The sequence below is a fragment of the Ctenocephalides felis genome, unplaced genomic scaffold (genome assembly GCF_003426905.1).
Source record: "Ctenocephalides felis isolate EL2017-DRISC unplaced genomic scaffold, ASM342690v1 CF-g0.4_SCAFFOLD_01886, whole genome shotgun sequence".
In the NCBI taxonomy this organism is placed as follows: Eukaryota; Metazoa; Arthropoda; class Insecta; order Siphonaptera; family Pulicidae; genus Ctenocephalides; species Ctenocephalides felis.
The window spans coordinates 69097027-69121830 of NW_020538040.1; the positions used below are offsets into that span (position 1 = coordinate 69097027).

General features: G+C 27.9%; 3 protein-coding genes across 5 annotated transcripts; all 3 read right to left on the reverse strand.

Annotated features, from left to right (window-relative positions):
* Nucleotides 1-4010: 4010 nt before the first annotated feature.
* LOC113377942 (glucosidase 2 subunit beta) lies at nucleotides 4011-5869 on the reverse strand. Its single transcript, XM_026618405.1, has one exon. The coding sequence runs from the start codon at nucleotides 5683-5685 to the stop codon at nucleotides 4177-4179; it is 1509 nt and encodes a 502-aa protein (XP_026474190.1). The 5' UTR covers nucleotides 5686-5869; the 3' UTR covers nucleotides 4011-4176.
* Nucleotides 5870-7465: 1596 nt separating this feature from the next.
* Nucleotides 7466-15955, reverse strand: LOC113376944 (pre-mRNA-splicing regulator female-lethal(2)D). 3 transcript variants are annotated; one of them, XM_026617069.1, is made up of 6 exons: nucleotides 15438-15559; nucleotides 15150-15348; nucleotides 14014-14181; nucleotides 11266-11390; nucleotides 9232-9565; nucleotides 7466-8639 (listed from the first exon to the last, which is right to left on the reverse strand). In XM_026617069.1, the coding sequence occupies exons 4-6, from the start codon at nucleotides 11278-11280 to the stop codon at nucleotides 8047-8049; spliced, it is 942 nt and encodes a 313-aa protein (XP_026472854.1). In that variant the 5' UTR covers nucleotides 11281-11390; nucleotides 14014-14181; nucleotides 15150-15348; nucleotides 15438-15559; the 3' UTR covers nucleotides 7466-8046. The 3 variants fall into 3 exon arrangements, with proteins under 3 accessions (XP_026472854.1, XP_026472852.1, XP_026472853.1); XM_026617067.1 differs by lacking the exons at nucleotides 14014-14181; nucleotides 15150-15348 and adding an exon at nucleotides 15742-15955; XM_026617068.1 differs by lacking the exon at nucleotides 15150-15348 and having other exon boundaries at nucleotides 15438-15542.
* Nucleotides 15956-19400: 3445 nt separating this feature from the next.
* Nucleotides 19401-23935, reverse strand: LOC113377044 (mitochondrial 2-oxoglutarate/malate carrier protein-like). Its single transcript, XM_026617211.1, has 7 exons — nucleotides 23787-23935; nucleotides 23605-23716; nucleotides 21350-21592; nucleotides 20985-21178; nucleotides 20756-20841; nucleotides 20448-20639; nucleotides 19401-19684 (listed from the first exon to the last, which is right to left on the reverse strand). Exons 2-7 carry the CDS (start codon nucleotides 23664-23666, stop codon nucleotides 19553-19555), a joined length of 909 nt encoding a protein of 302 aa, XP_026472996.1. The 5' UTR covers nucleotides 23667-23716; nucleotides 23787-23935; the 3' UTR covers nucleotides 19401-19552.
* Nucleotides 23936-24804: the final 869 nt, after the last annotated feature.

Below are 24804 nucleotides of genomic sequence, written 5' to 3' on the forward strand. Positions count from 1 at the left end.
CTTTTTTAATTCTAATCACTTGCTAATTAAAAAAACTGTCTTGGTCAATCATTGTGCAAAACTAATAAACGCGAGTCCTTATTGAGATATATTGAATGGCTTTTAAATTTTTGAAATAGGTTCAGCCATTTACGAGAAAACGCGGATGAAAGATCGAAAAATCGACTCACATACTCCCAAACAATAACACATTCCAAATACTTATTCCAAATTTGACCTCAATCGCTTCCGAAGGACTTGAAACGTCGAGAAAAAAAATTAGCGAATCGTTTTTTTTTTTGCGAAAACAGAAGCTTCTATTCTCCTTTGAAAAACTGAAAGAATTTCGGACGACGAACAGATATATCGTCGTCGATTAATACGTCGATTAATACTTTTTAAATTTAATATATATATATAAATATATATATATATATATATATATATATATATATACATAATAATGGGTAGTACTGCCCAAGCAGGTCCATGAGCTGAGATAAACCCCAACTTGATTCAGGGAAGAATAGTGTGAGAGATTTTCTATTACCATTTTACACCGCAGTGTCCGAGATGAGCTTATTTTCAAATGCAAACATATTTTTAATCTTTATTTACAAGTGAAAAAGGACATCGCTAGTGCACGGTATCAGGTCTTCCAGAGCGCGGACTCGAACTCGCGAACAGAATTGTTGACGAACAGATTTGTTAGAACTCTGAAAAAATCGATCTTTGAGATTTTTTAAATTTTTGGAAAAAAATTACCTTTTTAACATTTTTTTATACTTTGAAATATTTTGGAAATTTTGAACTTCTTTTCAAAGTAATCGCAATACGTTAGCTGGTTAGAAACGAAATATGGAAGCGCGTAGGCGCCGCGTCGCAATATAACAGATAAAGATTGGTACGGAACCCATAGATATGTACACATAATTTATTCTTATTATTAAGATATCGAAAAAATATGTGATAATTTGATGTGCATATGTCTATAATGATCATTTTTGTCTTCCAAATGGCTCTTTTTTCACTTTTTTCATTGGATCTCCGAAACCGCTAAACCTGCCTTCCCAAAAAGTTCATCAGTTATTTATTTCGTCAATATAAATAAAATGTTTTTTGAATCATTCAAATCGGACGCCTTGTTCTCTCAAAAATTGAATTACCATTCTTGGCACTTTTTGTCCCGTATCTTCGGAACGGCTCAACCTGCTTATGCCAAAAACTAATCAGCATGTCTCCTTATCAATACGAATCGAACACTTTTTGAATTATTCAAATCGGTTGATTCATGTTCCCAAAATCGTTGACAAAAATTTGTACTCGCACACGCGCATACACATACATGTATTTTTTCTAAGGTATGCCAAAATATTCAGAAACCTTTCGTAAAGATATATAAAAAAAATCATTTTCGATTTTTTGCGATTACTATAACTTACCTTACGGGAAGTTAAAAATATATTAATATTTTTGCTATGAAAATTAATAAAAGGTTAATCTTAAAGCATTGTGTGATTGTACGAACCCTTCAAAATGCCTTCAAATTCAATAAGCATTGAACAAATGGCTGTCAACTTTGAACAGAGCATTTATATAAGCATATAAGCGCGCAAAGTTCCGAAATTGGCGCCAGATAGTCTACCATAGATATATAAGCAGTCTTCACCATAGATAAACAAGTATGGTCTTCACCATAGATAATAATAGATAAACAAGTATGGTCTTCACCATAGATCTTCACATTGACTATGACATTTTATCTAAGAGAAACAAATTTTCATATTTAATACTGTGGAGTTAATCAAATTTTATAAAAAAAAATCTTAGCGTTTTGTTATTCAAACTATTCAAAAATTATATAAGTGCATACTTTATTAAAAATATAATTAATTTTTCATAACTCACACGTGTAACCGCTTATCTAGGTATTATGCTTATTTATCTAGGCGTGTAACATTTTATGAACGTATATGTATATTGTATAGGGTCGTAATGCCACTTAAAGATCGCATATGAATATAGTTACCTAGTTACCAGTTACCGCCATAGATAAACGAAGAGTATAAACATAGATAAGTAACCATGGGCATAAACATAGATAAATAAGCATAAAATATATAAAAGTAGAGTGGTTACCACTTCGCTAAAACTTAATAGATTTTGAATCTGCGTAGTTTTATATTATCGTAATTTATTCGTAAATAAAAGTATTGTACTGTTTTGTTTAAATAACTAATCATATACTCTTCTTTTATCTATGTAACTAATGAACAACATATAATTTATAGATGGACGTTGTGTTTGAATTAATCTGCATCTAAAAAATTCAAAAATAAATTTGATTTATTTTTACGATTTTACAAGTTTGAATTACTTAAATATCTTATCTTGATATCAAGAATTGAAAATTAGTCCTTTTTGAGAAATAACATAAATAATGGATGATTATAAATAATAGAGCATGAACTGACCAGAACTGACGAACTTCAGACGTTTGAATGAATCGGCATCAGTTTTGATCGTTTTGTGTTCGGATGTGCAAGTCGGAAAAAAGTACACAATACGAATTGAGTGATATTCGAGCAGAATTCAACACAATTTTGTGAGAGCTTTTAGTTTTATTTAAATTAATTCGCGTAATAAACATGTATTATAATACTGTTTTTCTTGTAAGCTTAGTTCACTACCAAGGGTTGTGGTTACTAATAAATAGGAATCACCCGACCAAGGATCAAGGTCCTTGGCTAGCCAATTTATGGTTTTGGGCAGCTACGCTGGTCGTCGTTTTTGACGCAAAACTTTATCCGGAGGCGTTCAGGATTCTCGGGTTCGTTCCCCTCTTAATGTATGAGTTTGTTCTTGTTAAATTGATCGTCGAAGTGACGGAGAGCTTAATATGGGGCTCCATAGTTCACTTCAGCTTCGACGTATTACCCGATCTCCTGGACATGATACCCCTTGCAGACGAGATTTGTATATCTCAAGTGCTATATGGCGGACGTTGCGTGCGGCGGATATATGACGTTCTAGGAGGATCTATTTTGTCGGACACCATCGTCTATTTACTGGTCTTATTATACTTCGTACTTGGACTGGTATTCCGAGCTTATGCATCGGGAATTCTTAACAAAGCACGAGTCGCTGTTCGGGCTATCATCAGAGCCGCGAACAAAATCATTTTGGCGCCCATCAATTTTGGATTAGCGATGTTCGGACCGAGAGAAGATAACAACATTAACCCAAATTAACTACTAGAATAAGTTTAATTATTACTATATTAAGGTGTTTCTTGAATGTTTTGTTCACCACAAAGTGTTTTAATTATATGAAAATAAAAAATTGATAGCTGTCTGTCGAGTACATTTTAATCAATATTTGTCCGTATATTTACAATTTGAGATTTTTGATCGATGGATATGAAAATGTGGTTGTGGACATCTAGCATAAAAATAACACTTTGTTTTTATTAATTAAGGTAAAATGTATACTTCTATAACCATTTATAAATCACGAAGATATAAATAACATTTGACATTTATAAGTCAAAAAAATTCATTTACATTTTGATAAATTACTGCAAGTTACATGCGTTTTAGACATTTGCAACAAAATGTAAATGTGCTTCAAACATTTAATTAACCATTACATTAAAATGAAATCAAACACTTGTATTCAAGTCTTTATACGTTTGTATCAAAAGCTCTGAGCATGCTTTTAAAATCAATAATTGCTACCTTTCAATTATATTTTGATTACCTCTGTATTGAAGTTTGAATTGTCTTCAACTAAAATCAGTTAATAATAGTGCAAGATTTTTATTTCACACACAAGTGTCCACATGGGCTATTTTAAATTGGAAACATATATCTAATCTGTATTTTTCAAGCAGAAGCTGATATCACTGTATGATATCTGTTTTTGCGCAGAGTAGACAAAAGTGATAACTGAATAACCTGTTGATATAAATTTAACACAAATATTACTAAAGATTTCATAAAGGTCAGATTTGAATATATTTACATGGGTGCTTCATTGAGTATATTCTAGACATTGGTCAAAAAAAAATATTTTAACATTTATAAAGTTTTGTAAAATTAATTTATTTGTATAATTGATTACAAAAGTGAACGAAGGAATGTACATTAAAAATTGCAACAGTCTTCCAGAACTGACGTACATACATATACTATTGATTTATAATTCATCATGTCCATTGGTATCTTCGCTTCGCTCAGAAAAACTGCATGCTGCTGGTGATTCCATAAAAAATTTGTACTCACAACGATTAGGTTCAGACACCGAGACCAACTTTGTTTCAAGACCGCAGACAATATCTACAGTGGTCGATCTCTGAGGGCCATTCCAGCATGCTGCCCCTTGAGTGTAAGACATTGCAGAATATTTATTACCTTCTGTGCCAGACCAATTACTCCATGTGCCTAATCTTGTTTCTGATCCGCTATTCCTTGATTTTTGAGTAACTTTATCAAAAAGGCATATTTTGTATATATATTCTCTATCCTCAAATTCGAAGCATTCTTCATTCAGTGTAGCAAACTCTTCTTGGGGACCAAAATCTTTGTTTAGGATTTCTTTTACATTAGATATTTCTCGTTCTATGGATTGCACTTCATGCTCTGCGTTATTGTAATTGTTTCTAGCCTCAGTAGCTAAGTCTATTAATTTTTGAGTCTCTTCATCATATGTAGGTTGTGTTGCCTCTTCATTTTGCTTATTCTGTTCATCATCATTTTTATCATCATCCCCAAATTTCTCTTCATTATCATTAGTGCTGTCTTCTCCTTCAATATCAATATTTTCATTTTCAGGTGGTTTAAAAAGTCCAGCACTTTTCATATGAAAAGGTTTAATTCTAGGCCATGCCTCCTCTAGAAACGTATCCAAGTCCATTTCATCCTTGTCATTTAAAAAAAACTTTGCTTCTTCCAAAGATACTATGCCATCACTATTTCTATCCAAAGGCAAATGAGCCTGTAACTCTATTACTTCAACTTTTTGATTATTATTTGTATCCATCAAGTTAAAAATATCATATGGTTCATTTTCATCATTTTCAGCTTCTTTAGTTTCTTCGATCTCCTGTACTTGATACTGCTGTAAAGCAGAACTTTCTAAGAGCTCAGCTTCAGTTTTAAGTGCCAATCGTTCTTCCTTGAGTTGATTTGCTTCGACTATTGACTTTTCGAGCATTTGCAGTTTCTCTTGTTGCTTACTCTTAAATAATTTGCCTTTCTGAATTAATTCATTACGAAGTTGATTACCTCGTCTTGACAACTCGGCCCTCTTTTCGGCTTCTCTCAATGCTTCTCTACCCAGTTCATGGCAAGTATTGACACAAACTGCAGAGCTATTATATTCATCGGACATATCACAGCAATCACAAATTCCATCATTAACACGAGATGAGGGAATCGCTATTGACTTATAGCCCGCATTATTACAAAAAAAGATGCCATTGGGGCATGCGGAAGTCCCTGGTTCATCGCTACCGTCTTCACAGTCACAATAATCATCGTTCACTTGAGAAAACGGTATTGACGTAACCCCATCTAAACATGTAAATGATGCTTCATTCGCGTATAGCGAAGCTCTCGATAATGGAACTCCGCGAGGTCGGCTAGGTTTTGCACAACTGCAAGTATGTAAACTAACAAGTGTCAATAATATTAATATAATGTTCATTGTTGTTAACTGGGTTTCTATGAAATTATAAATTATCACATAAAATTATCTATGTACCTTTCACAGTATTCACGAATTTTATTTTATTTTATATCGATCTTAAGCTAATTATCACAATAAATCATTGCTAAAATTTATGGGCCCATGGTTTTTGACGTGTATTGTGTTATGTGTAGATTAGAAATCGCCGGTTTTCCATAGATAATTTATCGTAACTTTGCTCGGAGTGGCGTGAAGTTTTTGTGATCTCTGTTCGCTTTGCGGCGATGGCGACCCATGGCGGCGACCCTAGAAACTATTAGATTCATTAGCTTATTTATCTAGGTTCATTAGAATCATATTAGAATAATAGTAATATATATATATATATATATATATATATATATATATATGTGTATATATTTCTAAATATAATATAATAATAAATATATAATATATTCATATGGCGGCGACATAGCGGAATTGGCCGAAAAACTCGGCTTGTAGATAAATAAGCGATAAAATACGATATAAACCGAAATCCTCTAGCTAATAAATTTTCCAAATCTATGCTTATTTTGAACAACCATTTATCCCATTTATCCACATCAATTATTTATAGATTTAATTTGATTTATTGAATTAATTTTATAAGCTTAATCGTTGCCAAATAATTTTATATACTTATTCAAAAAACTTAATCTTAAATAATTCAAATCAGAATTTCAAAAAAAATTCTAATAATGCTTTTATTCTATTTATGATGTAATAAATTGATAACCAAAAACAGAAACTCGGTTATAAAAATATTGATGTTAAACTATCTAGTCGAGTATAATACAGCTGCTAACTCATTTTATGTTAAAGATGAAATAAGAATAATATCCCTAAACGAGAGAACTTCACAAAAATATACGCCTTATCAATTCAAAAAAAGAAAATTGCTCATTTGAATTTTGTCAATTGATAAAATTTGTATATTTTCACAAATTGTACAAAAAGTTAATAATGAAAGAAAATAAAATATTTCAAATAATTATAAATATTTAAATTTTTGATTATTCTTTTTTTTATTTGTATTTTAAATTTACTATAAGTAAAAAATTAAATACAATTGAATCAAAATTACTTTTTATTTCATTATCTATTTTATAATTTACAATAAATGATATTTTATACAAAACTGTGAACATATGAAAATAGTTTGTGCAAATGATGTAAAACATTCAGTGAAAATGATAAAATAAGAGAAATAAGATACAATTATGTAAATGAAATAATATTCTATTTTACAGAAGAATTATCTATCAGCTTTTGATGTTGAACATGTAAAATTATCAAATATTTCATAAACTTTAGCATTTTGTGGCTACATTTTGTTGTAGACATCCATTCTCATATTTGTTTACTAAAACATTTTTGAACAATAATTATCACTCCGAATATGTCAAAGCACACAAAGTTATTAGAGACATTGTAAAACAGTAGCAACCATAAACTCAAACTAGGTCCAAACTTTTTATTTTGGATTAATTTATATGTTCTGTTTTATGAATTTCCAAAAACCTGAAGTAAAGTTCAATTATTACAATTTTTATATTGAAATGACTCCATAGTCTAGTACGGAACACTCATTGAAAATTAAGTTTAAATACTTTTATTGAAATAATTGAATATTGATTCAAAAAAAAAATCAAGAAGCATAATATTTCTGCATTTGAATAAAGAAAAAATTTCAAATCAAACTGTTCAAATTTCAATGAAATGTACTCGTATATAAAATCACAAAATATCTGAGATGAAAAATATAAACCTTAATTTAAGCCAGTTTAGTTATGCTATATGAAATCATGCTAAAACAGAAATTATGAATGTTTACAACAGGTTTATGGTATTTTATACATATTGTGTATTATTATATTTACACATAAATCAACATTTTAGAAATAACAAGAACTATAGATCAGATATACATTGTTTTACAATTGTTAAAGCTCTATAAACAAGTTTTTTTTTCGCATATAACCATGTATGTCAAACTAATTATATTTTAGTACTTTCCAATCAATGGCATGGACCCACTTGTGATGAAAAAAGATATCATAGACAAGTATGAACTGCAATTTTAAGTTAGCTCTCACACTTGGACGTAATAATAATCTAATGTACTGATTAATTGATTTAAGACCAATTAACTTAATTCTATTATAACAAATTTCAACATAATTTGTATTTGTAGTATACTTTGTGTTAAAATTAAAATATAATGCTCATTAAAACAATATGAGTTAAATAATGAAGTTCACATAGTAAATTTAAGATTAATTCAGAAATTTGTGTATTTTAATTAACTATAATTTGAAAAGCCATGATGTAACTTAATCATTCTCCATCTGAAATGTTTGTTTCACCATTTGTTGATATCACTAATGCATCATCTTCCAAGTCATTGTAGTCCAATGACAGTACAGAAGACCTTCTAACTTTTTTAACACCTTTTGTCCTTTCAATGCTATAATCACTTGAATCACTGTCATAATTACGTTTCTTTTTAAATTCCAACCTATTTGTTTTTGAAGTCCTATCTACAATAGTGCTACCAACACCATTGTTATCTTTAGTTCTTGTGATCAGTTCACTTTTTGTCCGAATTTCACAATTATCCTTCTCTTGTTCATCATCAAAATCACTGATTGTTTTCATCAGATCCTGTTCAGTAACTTTTATGATCAACTCAGGCTCAGAATCACTAGAATCCTTAGCAGATGTCGATAATCTAACAACTTCGTGCTTGGCTTTGCTAGTGTCACCGTTTAAGTGATTATGTAAATTTTGGGAATCTTTGAGTTTCTTATTTTCTGCTTCAAGGGAAGAAACCATTTCTTTAGTTGCTAGCAGCTCTTGCTGCAAGAAGTATATTGTACTTTGCATTCCTTCTACATCTTCATCCAATTCTTGTAAAAAATCATCTAATTCTGAAACCAGTATGCTTTTAGATTCACAATTTCTTTAAAGTAAAATTTAGAACTATACCTAAATATAGCAAAAAAAACAATTTTTTTTTTCATAAATCAAAGTTTCTGATTTGATTATTTTCTAATTTTTTATTAATAATAAGTGACAGTTTCCGTGGCACACAGTTTTTATGTCACAATAAATAACCTTTTTTTTAAATATTAGTCGAATCAAGACAACTTGTTTTTTTTCCCCAAACTTTTTTTCAATACCCACTGTAGCAAAAATTGAAGATTTTGTCTGATTGCTATAAAATAAAAACTAGTAGCCGAAGGGGTCTAAAAATTCAGTGACAATTTATTAAAGTCATATTAAATGATCTTTTTAAATATTAGTCAAATCAGAGAAACTTGTTTTTTTTTCCAAAAACTTTCTCAATAACCCCCTGATAAGCAAATTGAAGATTTTGTCTGATTGCTATAAAATAAGAATTAGTAGTCGGAGAGGTCTAAAAATTCAGTGACTACAGAATTTAACTGAAGAATATGAATCAGTATTTTTGTTTCAAAATCTAGAAAAATTCAAATTTGAAAATTGAAACCTGATACTAACCTGATTGGGATTTTTTCACTTCATCACTGAAGCTTTTTTGCAATGCAAGATCGCCTTCAAGCTTGGCTAACCTCCCATTGGAAGTCATTTTACCCAATTCTTCATTTTCTTGATAAAGCAAACGGCACTTTGCCATGAGTCTTTTGCCTGTATTTGAGTCAGGTGTGAATTTCCACGCCGATAGTTCATTCTGAGTCTCTTCCAATCTTGCTTTTGTAGCAGATAGTTCAGACTTTAATTTTTGAAGTATTATGTTTACAGCTGGGTCTAGCAAAGCGGATCGAAGCGCACTTGCACTGGGTACCTGATTGACTTTTAGTTCCGCGATCTGACTCTGCAATTAAATTTAAATCAAATGATATCATGCTGCTTTCATTATAATTATGTATCCAAATAAAAAAGGTAATATGAAATTTTAAAATAACAAATACTATTTAATAATTCAATAAAAATCCGTCTTTTTTAAATGAGTATTTTTTTTTAAATCAGAATTGCTGTCTTTATTATTCAATTATATGTTATATTTTATCTTATATTTTTGGATTTATATCAGCTTCTAAATTTATTATAAAATTTTGTTCAATTTTCTTCATAATTATTTAAAAATAATTAGCACATTCATTTGCATTATTTCAGGCAGTCAAAAAGTTCAATTTTAAATTTTTGTTAATTTTAGTAAAATTGACAATAAATTTCAAAATTATGAATGTGAGAGTGTTTTTTTAACCCGCCTTTCTCATATTAAGCATACTAGTATACATAACATTTTCAGATATTTAATGGGTAGTTGTAATTGTATTATAAAGTAAGAGCAAAGACCAATTTAGACCTATAATTTTCGAAAACCCTGAACAATCCGGGACAAAAATTGCTTTCAGGAAAATTCGGGATACAAAGTGCAAATTCGGGACTGTCCCGACCAAACCGGGACGTATGGTCACCTTATTTATTACTGGACAATCAGGCGACCAGCAAATATCTAAATAAATATCAATAACATAATATTTTGTAAGATTTTACTAATAAATGTCGGGTTGTAGACTTTTTTTAGTCGACTAGGCAATCTACTTCCTCAATTTCTTGCGGTGTTGTTGACCAAAGAAAAAACCGAAAACTTGAGAGTTAATAATAAATATGACAATAAATTTTATATTTCGTCAATTAAAGGAATAAACGTTCACACCTGTTGATTAAACAGATATTTCAAATTCCAAAATATTTTTATAGTTCTTCAGAATATTTAAAAATATTTGATTATTAATTTTAATAGGTATTGTAAAAACATGTATATGATTTTGTTGAAAATATATTCTATATTTAAAATATTCGGGTTTACTTGATGAATATATATATATATATATATATATATATATATATATATATAAACCTTAAATAAAATATACCATAGTGGTAAATTGATGTGCTACAAAAGCTTAGCGCCCCTAAGAATGAATAAATTAAGCTAATGGCAAATCGGCCAATCTATATCGATGATAAAAATCTATTATTATTCTATAGTATATTTTATTTACGGTACTTATTGTTTGTAACAATTTCATTGGGTCTCTGAGCCAGCATTAACAATTATAGCAATATGCTATCAATACCAAAAAATAAACTAATTTCACTATTAAAGACATGAAATTAATGAAAAAAAATTCTTTGATAAAATTTTCAATTTCATATATGAAATTATTTTCAATATTAATTTTCAAAAATAAATTAGTTTCTTATAACGCATCCTTTTCTTATAGCCAATATATCAAAAAATTGTCCAAGGAGTGCTTCAATAAATTGAATTTATCAAATTATATAAAAAACTGTTTTCGATCTTTTAGCCAATTCCGATACTGCACACTAGTTTACATAAGATAAATTAGAATAAAAAGCTATTTAAGTAAAAAACAACTACATTCATCAATTTCAGATTTAAGTCTTTTGATTTTTGTGAACAGTTAATATGTGAGTACTAACAAATATCACACAAATAGAAAAAAATAAATTTATAAAACATAAAATATTAATAAAATTTACCAGTAGAACTTGCATTTCCTGCTCTTTAGAAGCCAGCCTTCGAACTAATACTTTTTCTCGCTTCTGCGATTCTAAATGTTGTTGTTTCAACCTCGATTCATTATCCCTCAGAGCTGCTATTTCATCTGAAATTGAAAATAAAAAGAACTTAGTTCAATAAATTAACTTTAACATTAAAAGATTATAATATGATGATAATTCTCCATAAGTCAGGTTTGATAGGCCTTAAACCCTATATAGTCATTAAATTTATTGTCATTTGGAATTCATATTATATATATATATATATATATATATATATATATATTAGATTAAAAAATTATAAACCTGTTCCAAATTTGTTAATCTAATATAATTTTATAAATAAGACAAAACATTTTTCTTAACAAAAAAAAATTTAATTACTATATAATAACTCGAGTCATGAACAATATTTTTTTGTAAGAAATATTCAATTAACCTCTAGAATGAAATAATTCTACAATTCGATTTTAGCGATAATCTCATATAAATTTACTCGTTGGAAATCTTATATTGCCATAAAAAGCTAAAAGGTCGAAAATTTAAAAACTATGATAATTATAAAACTATGTCTCAAAACGATTATACAATCTAAACTAAGAGAAAAAACGTTTAGAAAAAGAATATAATTTCAACATTCAATTTTATTTATTCGTTTACCCTTTTTGATTAGAGCAATGAAATATAAATAATCCTTGAGATTATTAAAACAACCAAATCTAAAAACTAAACCATAGTTTAACTAAATGGCAATGACATTTTCAAAAGATACAATGTTCATAATATTTTATATGAAGTAGATTAACCTGGTTCAATCATGTTCAATCCATTTTATATCCAGATTCAAATAGTAAAAACTTCAATAGGATAATATAAAATTAGTGCAAATAGAAACAATAATCTATACTTCAAGCTCTTAGGTACATTTGAATTAAAATTTGAGAACTCAAAACTTTTAAAAATATTTGAGATATTTCAAACACTATGAACATATATTTTAATTTTAAGAATTGCTTGGTAACCATTTCACAAACTCCTAAATATTTTTTAAAAAAAAAATAGGGTAATAATATTCCTGGTTATAGCATCTTATAAATGAAACTATGAGTAAAATAATATTTTCATTATGAAAAAATAAACACTTTTTCTCATTCTGTATTTCCTCTATACACAATTGAATCACACGCAATTAAATTATTTTTTTTTAATGAAAATATATTTTATAGAAAGTTTATTTTGAGAAATTTTTTATTTCAGTACTAAAAAGTCCCATAACCTATTAAATTGCCAATTTTAAATAGGAATCATGGAAAAAATTGTGATCAAAGTTCATAAATGTAACACAACATTCTAAGAAAATTTCTTAAATGCACTGACTTCCCTATATAAAAAAATCGGGATTAAAATTAAAGAAATGTTGGACAAGGCTGCAATAAAATATCCATTCTTAATAAAAAGAAAAAAAACAATTCATGTTGTGTGAATATACAATGCTGTTATAAACCTAGTTATTTCATTTTAATAAACATTGCATTCAGTGGATTTAGGTAGGTGTCCTATATCAAAATATTCTCATCCTTAAATGTAAAAATGCAAAGAATTATTTTAATCTACATAGCCCTATAAGTCTTGAATTAAATGATATTGGAAAATATATTATTGTATTAATTTGTTGAAAAACAAAAACATATGTTTCTCCATTTAACATATACTAAAAGAAAGTTTTGATTTTCAAGTGTAATATAAAAGAACAACAATTCACTTAATATATAGATAACATAAAACAATATCCGAACCATTTTATGTGAAAAAATAAATTATCATTGTAATAATAATTCTTTTTATTTTAACATATTTTTTTGATTCATAAAGTGAGTACATATGTCAAAGTGAGAAGTTCATACCTTGTGATAGCTTTAATGTCAATGGAAATTAAAATTGTCTTCAAAATCTGTCTAATTTCGTTCATAGTAAAAATTGAATGTATGATTATTGGAATTATCGAGATTATGCCCAGCTAAACCAGTAACTTATTTGATCACACGTTTGACACTACCCATATCAGCACTGTGTCTTGCATCATAAATTGATGATATTTTCACATAACAACATAATAATGTAAACGTTTCAAATGCTATATAATCACCATAAAGTCCACATTATTAAAAAATAAAATTAAACATCAACAGACGCAGTATTCAGAATTATAGACATTCGACTCAACAGACTACACAATAACTATACATTCAATTTTGCTTGAGATATCTAATATGAATAAACTTAGTGTAGACAAGTTAGTGCTTAAACAATTTTTACAAGCATCATAGACTACATAGACATGAAACCCACACTTTATATGACATATAAACGTACGTAACAAATTAATATTGCTATGACAAAATTCAAAATTATGGCATTTGGCGCATTATTTATGTGAAAAAAAATCGTTAACCAAATTATATATATATATATATATATATATATATATATATATATATTAAAAATATTAGCAGCCAATTTGTTAAAAACAAATATTTATTTTCAACAACTTGACTGCTAACATATCAAGAATATGTTTCAGAGCCGAACAAAAGAATCTTACAAAAATATTATATGCATATATATATATATATATATATATATATATATATATATATAGATAGATAGATATTTAAGTATATATAGGTGAAACCATAGAGTACAATTCACTGTATTATCATGCCATACCGAGATTATAAAAATTGACTCTTGCATCTTCAAATCAAGGCCTGCCTCACCATCATGGAAACAAGACCCCACTATGTCCAGTTTTTTATGTACACTATTAATTTAGTTTAATGCTCAAATGTAACACTAATTCTAAAATCACAATCAATTATCACCACAACACTGAAACTTTAAATAACATCACTTGCATTTAAAATCTCCATAATATTCAATAAAATAAATACATTGTACATGTAGTTATCAACATTTATGATAGCTACAAAAAACATTTAACAATTTGTTTTTAGCCTATAACTTTTACTAATATAAAAATGTGTTGATAAATAAATTACATACTTGTACATGCTTAAAATAATTTTTAAATATAAAAATTTCAATTAAATTAATGAAAAGCTTATGTTGACGATAAAGCAACAAGTAACTACTTATTTATTAACACTAATAATTGAGGAATAATAGGAATAAATGGCCTCAGTACATACCACATTTTAAAATATGAACTAATATTTGTTTCCGATTTGTACTATAAACTCTATTTTAAATGAACATACAGATTTTTTTTGTATGGTAAATTATTAAAATTAGCATTAAAGTAAAATAATTGATAAAAAGCATGTAACTGTTGTAACAGCATCAGTTTTGTCATAGTTATTATTTGAGCTTTAATGTAAGAAAGTGGTCAAATATAGTATTAAAATTTTATGATTGTGAAAATGAATTAACATTATATTAACAACCATTTTATGTACATGATTGTCATTTTATCTATATCAACATTATCTTCCTTTGTCATATCACTTACAAGCATCGAAATGTTCTCTTCCCCTTAATTGAATGCAATTTGATACAATTTCACTATTCTGTTATTTAAAATCTGAGCGACAACTATATAGAGAGATTGCAGAGTGATTTATAGAACTATTAACGCATAAAATCAGGATGTGCAAATTGAGAGTATAATTACATATAAATAAAAAGAATAGTTTATAAACATATGTATATATATTTATGTCAATCAAAATACTTTAAATCGCTATGAAATTAAAAAGATACTGTTAATGTCATTATATACATATTTTTATATACTTAATAGAGTCATAAGACATAAAAATGCATCAAATATGATAATAATAGACCTCATTGAAAATTTTATATCCAACTTTTGACAAAATAACCACTTTTTCAACATTCTAATAGAATCTGATCACATAATATCTGGCATGAAACACTGATTAATTAACCCTATTTGCACTTTCACCAGCTTTGAAATAAAGTAAAACAAAAATCACGAATGATGGTTAATCACTTCACTTTTGAAGACCCATGTAAAAAACACTAAATTAAAATTTATGACTCTGGTTAAGAAAATTTGCACTATAAAATAAATTGCATATATGAATTTTGACGTGTTTTGATGCGCGTACCTTCCAGCATACGGCGACTGTGTTCCGAAGTCTCGGAGGTCGCTCCCGAAGAAACCGCCCCTTGGAAGCCTACACTCGCACTCTCCGACATAGCGCTACTACCAGCCGACCACCTTAATTACCTGTAACCAATGAAAAGTTCAAATTATTTGTTCAATCTCCTCCCAAATAAACATCAGTTAAAAAAAATATTCTCTATATATTAGAATATAGAAAAACTACCAACTGAAAGCTGTTACGTGAATAAGTAAAAAATTCATATGGTTCTTAGAAGCATTTTTACAAATTTGCAATAATTACTTACTTGATATCTTAATGAGTTGTACATCAAACACACACTTGACAACAGTATTGATTTTCTTAATTTGTAACATGATTATTCAAACTAAGCAAATTACATTTAACACGCGCAACGCACAATAAAATACCAAATATTAATTATTTTCATTTACAAAACTCGGCCATTTTTAGGCATATTTAACCATAGATCAATTTGTCATCGTATAACGAATGCAGCCATTTTGAAATATATTTAACATAGATAACTGATTATAATAAAATTAGAGCGCATGATATTTATTGTAATGTGGTCAGCGCGTAGCGGTGCAGGGCGAAAGTACTTCTTTATCTATGGCAAGCTCCATTGCACGAATCCGTACGGCGAATCTGTTCGCAGACTAAATTATTGCAAGTGAAGGCGCATCCACACCTAACGAACGAACACAAACGAACATAAATGAACGTACCAGAACGAACGGCAACAGCACAGTGTGGCGCCACAACGATCGCGAACGAACATAAACAAACATGGCTAGCAATGTTCCGCAACTTGTCGGTACATCAAAGGAAATTGTTTTTCATGTTTTAACTTGTATGTGCAGAGTGGACGCTACCACGAATGTATACACACATTTTCCTTTTTTGATGTTATAATGTGCAGTCCTGCATTAGTCTATGTTGTGTTTATTATAAGATATTGCTGTTATTGACAAATTTTGTAAATTTGATGACTTTAAATAATTTTGCTCTTTTCTGCCACTTTAAATAATAAATCTGACGTTTCGCGGTACATCCTCAGACACAGACGTAACTGTATGCATGTGTAATTGAATGAATGCGCAACCAAGCGTATTTTCACAGTGCCCACAGAGGCCTCAAGTTTGTTCAAGTATTTGCGCAAGCATATCACAAATGTCAACTGAGAAACGTCAAAACGTAACCTAAAAATATATCTTTTTTATTAATTTATATATTCGCAGCATTAGAAGCGAATTCAAAGTGTTCAGAGAGCTAATTTAATAACTTTGAATTGTCGATAACTTCATAAACTTTTATTAAAATGCGCCACACCTAGCGAACGAACACGAACGAACATGATGAATAATATGCGCAGATTAAAAATTTCTAAAAAAGCGAACCACGCGCATGTCAAAATCCATGTTCTTCGTGCTCGTTCGCTAGGTGTGGTCGCACTTTCGCTATAAAGTAAAATAAGTAAAATAAAAACGGGACATGTGCTGCCATAGGCGGCCAACGAATGTACTTGCCGACTTGAATGATTGCGCAATTAAAATAATCGAAAAGTGCTCATGTCTGCTCGCTTGCACCAGTCTGTCAAGTTGCGCAAAAAACACCCCACAGACGCTACAGAACACATGTGCAAGTCACAGGTTGCGCTGTTGCCGGCTTTATGGTATCAACGTAACCATAGATAAGGAAAATGGCTCGCTCCATTGCACGAATCCGTACGGCGAATCTGTTCGCAATGTGCGCAGACTAAATTATTGCAAGCAAAAGCAAACCACGAGCATGTAGAAAACAGGATTCGTCGTAAAAAAACATCGAAAATATAAAACTTATATTTGCAATTTTATTATCGATTTTATTTTTACTTAGGTTTTCCCAACATGATTTGATCGAGTCAGGTACATCTCGGGGCGCTGAGTTTGAAAATGCTATCCATATGCTATCCATTTTGATATGTCCTTTATCCCATCAAAAATATATCGGATCATTTTTTCGTGTATTGTAAAATTTTAGTGAAAAATTGCTTTTTTCTACTTTTAATTCCAAATGCACGTCATTTTTGAATTTGGTTTTCTATAAATTTCTCATTATAAATTCAAATATCTGTTTAGTCATAAACACGCATGTAATATGGTACATATAAAAATATATATTTCCAAAAATAACAACATGTATGTGAACAAACATTCAATTATAATAATTTAAATATACTATACGATATTTGTAAAATATGTTTACTAACATGAATAAAAATTTCAAATTCATATCAATGTCATCTTGAAATTTTTTAGAACTATTTTAAATCAATTAAAACTTATGAAAATATTTGATATATATATATATACATATATATACATATACACATAAAATTTAGTTCTAATTTAAAAATGCATAGATCATTTAAAATTATGTTAACGGATGTGTTATAAATCATTATCTATAAAATTATATAAAAAATTTATAAACCATTTTGATATATAATATGTGTAAAGTGTTTAGAACCATTTTTTTGCAAATATAAGAGATCATTTAGCTATGATTTATTATATGTTATATGTTTATATAATATGCAAAATATAGATGAATGTAAGTAAATTAATATGCGATTTTAATTTATGAACATTCATGTACCGGCAAGTTAGATTAACAAAAAAATAAATAAATACAATCTGATAGAATACTTCCAAACATAGCTGTAAAATGATATTGTGATTCATAGATAAATGATAATTTTAATGCCATTTAATTTTAAAACTTTAATGTAGAATTATAGTGCCCCCATGTAAACAATTACTTTACTAAAATTGAAATATTGGTAGTAAATGTTCATTAAAAAAAAAAATGACCCTTTCAACTCGGATGCCGCCGGGCTATACATTAACTATATTTAAAAGCAAAATTACCGCATTTAAAAAAAAAATCCGATACAAAAAAACTCCGAGTTGAGAGATATGAGAGCACTATAATATACCGAGCGCAGCGTACCAACGATTCATTGTAATTGTAAATTAAAAAAAAAAAATAGAATTCCAAACAATCAGCTAACTGCCAGTTATAACTGCCTTGTATTGAAGAAACTTACAAAAAAAAAGTATGAAATCAACTCAGCTAATTGTGATCAAGATATTATTGTTATTACCAATTATCAACATATAAAATATAGGCAAATAAAATCAAATGCAAAAAGAGATTTTTAACATCAGAAATCTTTGTTATCATATAATATCAAACAAAAATTGAAGATTGTCATTCATTTATGACAAACTGGGATGAAATGAAAGCTTTTTAATGTGACAAACATTAAAATAAAATAATTAAAATATTGCATAAAAAATGTAAGCTATGGCTCATATAGTCCATTGACTATAAAGGTATACATTAGTTTTATATCCAATTAACTAAAATGAGCAAATAAACTTATATGTTCCAATTTTAGTACATAGATTTTCTCATGCAAACATTTGCTGCTACCAGAAGAGTTTTTTATTTATCATGTGTTAAACATTTATCACACATAGCTGGTTACCTCAAATATTATACAAATCATTTTTATAAAATTTAATATATAAAATCTAATTTTGTAATAAGACATTAAATACAATATTTTCATTAATTTTCACTATGTTTTTATCAACAATTCATTAATATTGCTGTTACTTGCACATATAATTTGCCAAATAATAAAAGACGATTAACAAATGAGCATATACACGCTTAAAAGGAAAACATGTGTTTACATTTGAGCTCTCAAAACAGTAGTAAAAATTAAAATTCTTTAGAGAAATGGTACAATTACCATTGAGTACAAATTTTTATCATTATATGAAAATATAAAAAGTACTATGAATGTTAAATTTAGAATAGTGTCATATATAAAAATATTTATAATAAAACTTTAGTTCAGATAATATTTTTTAAAAAATGCTCTAAAGCTCAATCGGAGAACATACCCTTTCTCTTATTTGAAATCATATATAGTTAAAGTTATTCACATTTAAAATATATCTTAAAAAAATTGAAAATTATAGTAGTTTCAATAAACTTTCATAAATATAATGAATCATTTTTAAGATAACAAAATAGTGCGCTTACTTTAAGCCTTTATACCATTTATTAAGTTGTTCCAGGAAAATAAATGTTAAAACTGTGTGTGGTCCCAATCGAGCATAATATGGTAGAAATCCTTTCCAAAGTGCAAAGAATCCCTCCCTTTTCACAACCTAAAAAATTAAAATTAACAATATTAATTTTTATAATATTATAATTTTCTTTTTTTTTTCAAAAAATTATTTTATACAATTTATAAAAAAATAAGCTTATTTTGTAAAAATTATGAAAAACATTGATAGAGTAAAACTTGTACACTGCATGAACACCCAGAATTGAATTAATAAATTAGTTAAATTTCATTATAAAAGACAAATAAAAGATCAGAAAAGTGAATAATGCGTTACGTCACATAAATGACAGCATGGATTATTCTTTTTCATGTATATTAATCAAAAATCATTGTTTTACCTTTACAAATCTTGAAATCAGTGCAATATAAACAATAAACTCAACTGGTAAGCCAAAACTAATTATTATAATTGAATCGTTATATATAAATACTAATTTAATTAGATTTTATTGTAAGAGTTTTCATGACATGAATATAAAAAGACAATGTAATTTTGAAAAAGTCTAAGTTTGCATGACAAAATCACCCTTGTAATTAATATTATTTATGATATAAACATGAATTATATAAACCATGGTCTCAAAATGTCTGTAATTACCAAATAAAGTGTGTGTTTAAAATCTGAGTGTTGTATTGTTACTATTTAACATTTAAAATTCGTTCCACTCATATCACAAAATTCTATAATATATATATATATATATATATATATATATATATATATATATATATATATAAATATATATATAAATATATTTATCGGGAGCTTGTCAAAATATGTTGATATCAATAAATGTTTATACCTTATTTAAAACATCCAATCCACCACTGTATTCTGGCTTCCCATCAATTGTTTTCATGTTCTGAATTCGAGTTTTTACTATATCTACAGGCATAGAAGCTGCAGTTGTAACAAGACCAGATATCATACTAGCAGAAAAATGCAAAAATATTCCTTCAGAGTAGTAACCTGTTGAAAGTAAAACTTCTTTGGCCTGAAATAATAACATACATTATAACATATTCAACTAAAATTGTAATAAAAAACTAAATAGAATTACAAAAATGGTAAGTAAGTTATTGTTCATAAAAAAATAGATTTGATCATTACCTGAGAGTAAGATGCGAGTTGTGCAGCATTGACAACCATTGCACGACTCATAGTAGGAATAGCACCCCTCCATAATGTGAATAGTCCTAAGAGATACAACATTAAATAATAATTTTTATAATCAGCTATAGTTAATAATTTATTTCCTTTATTCTGAATTTTAAATTCTGATTATAGGTTATTTGAGAGATAAGCAATCTCTTTATATGTTTATAAATTTTATTTTTACCTTCTTCTCTAAATATTCGAAACAAAGCATCGAAAACATTTTTATAATTTCTTCGTTCCAATTCTGGTAATCGTCCATCAGCTGTCATTCGAATCAGAGCAACTTCAGCTGGAGTACCAATAAAAGCTCCAACGCATCCAGCACACATACCAAGCAAGGCTTTCATCAAAAATCCTGGACTAGCTTCTTTTGAACTATGGTTTAAATACAAAAACCAATTATATCAGAGTAAAATTTCAAAGAAATAATAACTTAATGATAAATAATTATATTAATAGTTTTGAACTGTAAAACTACATGCAGAACAAAATTTAATCATTAAATTACATAACATTTTATCAGAAACTCAAATCAGAAATAATTACTTAGTAAATGTGCTATAGTTGTCCATTAACCACGTGTAAGTTCCTAAACGTGCAGTGGTATATGTAGCCTGTCGCATCAAGCCAGCTGAAAGGCCAGCATAAACAGCAGTGATTCCTTCTGTCTTTACAATGGCTGAAGCACATTCAAATGTGCTCTTATATTGTTTACCTCCGGCTGCACCACTCAGCTGCATTCGATTTTTTATCAGATCAAGCGGCTGCACAAATACTGTAGCCATCATACTAATTAAACAAATGATATTAGAGAATTAATATGAATTTTATATCAATATCATTTTTATGGTTTGTGAACATTTATATCAAACCTAAAATTATTATAATAAAAATATTCTCTTTGACAGAATTTATTTTAATATGATGTATAAAATAATGATGTATGATAATGTATAAAGGCATATTATCTACATGAGATTTTGGAAAAAATTAATAAATATTTAACTGCAGTAGTTATCTCATATAATGACGTCATAATTTTAATTTTGTCAAAAAAATTTAACCATTAAAATTATATATATATATATATATATATATATATATGATTTAGTAGTTAATTTTGATGTTGAAATATATGAGTGAGTTCTTGAGGGCGATACATCAAACAAAGAAAAGCCAAAGAAATAAAGATTATTTTATAAATCTTTGGCTTTTCTTTGTTTGATGTATCGCCCTCAAGAACTCACTCATATATATATATATATATATATATATATATATATCATAATTCAATAAAAATTTATTATTTTTTTTCTTAAGAAAAATATTTACTTAATTGATAGAAAAAACGAGTTGTTTAAAAATAAAAAAGTTTATTTAATACTTTAACAGCTACATAGCTTAGTCTAAAAAAAGGGTCCATAAAATACCCAATATCAAAGTAAAAGTCCTTTAAAGATGGAAGTAAATATATTCTGAAAATATAAGCAAAATTATATTTCAAAACTTAAATCAAAACTAATAAAATAAGCAAATAATTACTATGATAAATAGTTAATATCACTTATAGATATGTATAGTCTATGCTGCATATTAAATAGACTCTTAAATAGATTGCAAGAGCAATCGATTAAATAATATTTTTGTTTCAAAAGAAAACAGAAGCATTTTACATATTGAGATTTTTCCAAAAACAAAATACTAGCTTATAAGTTTCGAAATAATTAGTGCGAAATTATGATTGGAGTTTTGATGTTTCTTGAAATACATAATATTGAAACATTGAATTTATTGATATTTTATCTGAGAATTATAGATATTCCAAAAAAATCTATTAATTTGCATTTAAATATTTGTATAAAATGTTTATTAAACATGAAATATAAAAAAACTCAATCTCAACATTTTTTAAAACTAGATATTTTCTATAATACTTTATATTTTCACAGAACTATATTTATAATTGAAGGATTTCTATTTATAACTCCAAGAAAGAAAAAGAGTAATCAAATATATATATATATATATATATATATATATATATATATAAAGTTTTTTATCCTAAGAATAAAACTATGTGTTGATACTATAAAGAAGAATTTATATAAGTGATTTATCTTATTGATCATTTTTCATCACATGCAGCTCAATAATATATGAAAGTGAATTATCAAAACTACGAAACAATGCATTTTGCTCGCTTATACATAATTTGCACAGTAAATTTAATACACTTCTGTGTCTTACAATACAATATATTTGTAAAATATTCAAAACTACTTGAATTCCATAAAACATGTGAACAACATTTTTCCATAATACCCTCTATTTAAGGATTTATCAAAGAATAGCATTTTAGTGATGTGTTTTGAAGCATCAAATAATTAATATAAAGTTTCGCAACATTCATTAAGTTAAGAAGTTAAAATAGTAGAATAGAATAGCTTAGAAACTTTATTCATATTATTACTACTTCAACGAAGTAGTTCCTAAATGTATGGAACTACTTCGTTGAAATGGGTGTTCGTGTTTTATAAAATTTGTTACAATTGTAATATCAATTTATATTAAAATAAATATTATTAGAGTAAAACCTTCAATTTAACGATTTTAATATCTAATGAGAGTTATGGGTTACATAAGTTAAAGAATATATAGATTAGTTATCAAACCAAGTTTATCTAATAATGATGTCATGTAAAGGTTATGGATCCGTTAAAATAAAATGTCAATGAATTTCAAGTTATATACACCAAATTAATTACTTATCAATAATAACTCCTCAACTAGAAACTAATTACCCGGCTGATCCTCCAAAAACGAATTTAACATAATTCGGAATTCCTCGTTGTTCTGCAGACATTTTTGCACAATTTGATTAATTGGATCAACAAAGTAAACTATGATTGAAATCTATAATTAAAAATGAGTTACTCGAAATGGTATCGCTTAAATTGGCAAATTAAAACATTATTTTAAATACCTCGGCTCAGTACATTTGATTTATTACTTCACATAACACGTGACGTAATTTATTATGAATTATTGCCGATATCTACAAAGTTCAAAATTTTAACAATAATATAAATAAAAAACATTGCAGAACTTAGAGCCGGAATGGACTGACTGACGTATGGCATAAGTCATATAAGTTAACATGTGTTTATTCCCTTGTTCCCCCTCCCCATCCCAAAAATATTCATATGCACGATATGGCGCAGCTTGTATATGTAGAGATAGATAATAGTGTGGGTCTCGACACGGATTAATAATTTCTTACAAACGCTTCTGAATGTGAACTAAATTTTGAATAGTACAAGAAAAATGTATAGGCTTTCGAATGATGCTTATGACTGTGCCTTAAGGCAAATTGCTGAAACTTCCCGTACCGTAATTAAAAATCTTGGTACGGAACTCAAAAAAAAAATTACACAAAATGTGTACACATTATATTAAAATCTCTATATCTGATCATTTGATGTACATATGTCTAATAAACATTTTTGACCGCCAAACCGAGAGTCCATAACCGCTGGACCTGCCTTCCCAAAAATTTAATCAGTTCTTCATCTTGTCAATACAAGTATAAAATGTTTTTTGAATTATTAAAATCGGACGCTCCTTTCTCTTAAAAACTGAGTTACCGTTTTTGACACTTTTTGCCACGTATCTTCGAAACGGCTATGCCAAAAACTAATCAGCACGTCTGCTTATTAATAGGAATCGAATGGTTCTTTGAATAATTGGAATCGGTTGAACCGTGTTTCCGAAATCGTCGACAAAAATTTGTATCCGCACACATACATACCATAGATAAGTAAGCATAAACTTACATGTATACATCCATTTTTTAAGGTATGCCAAAAATGTTCAGAAACCTCTAAAACGTAAAGATATATAAAAAATTTCATTTTCGATTTTTTTGGGATTACTAAAACTTGCCCTACGGGAAGTTAAAAAATATTTTAACTTTTTTACAAATTCCATTTCCGTATAAGAAA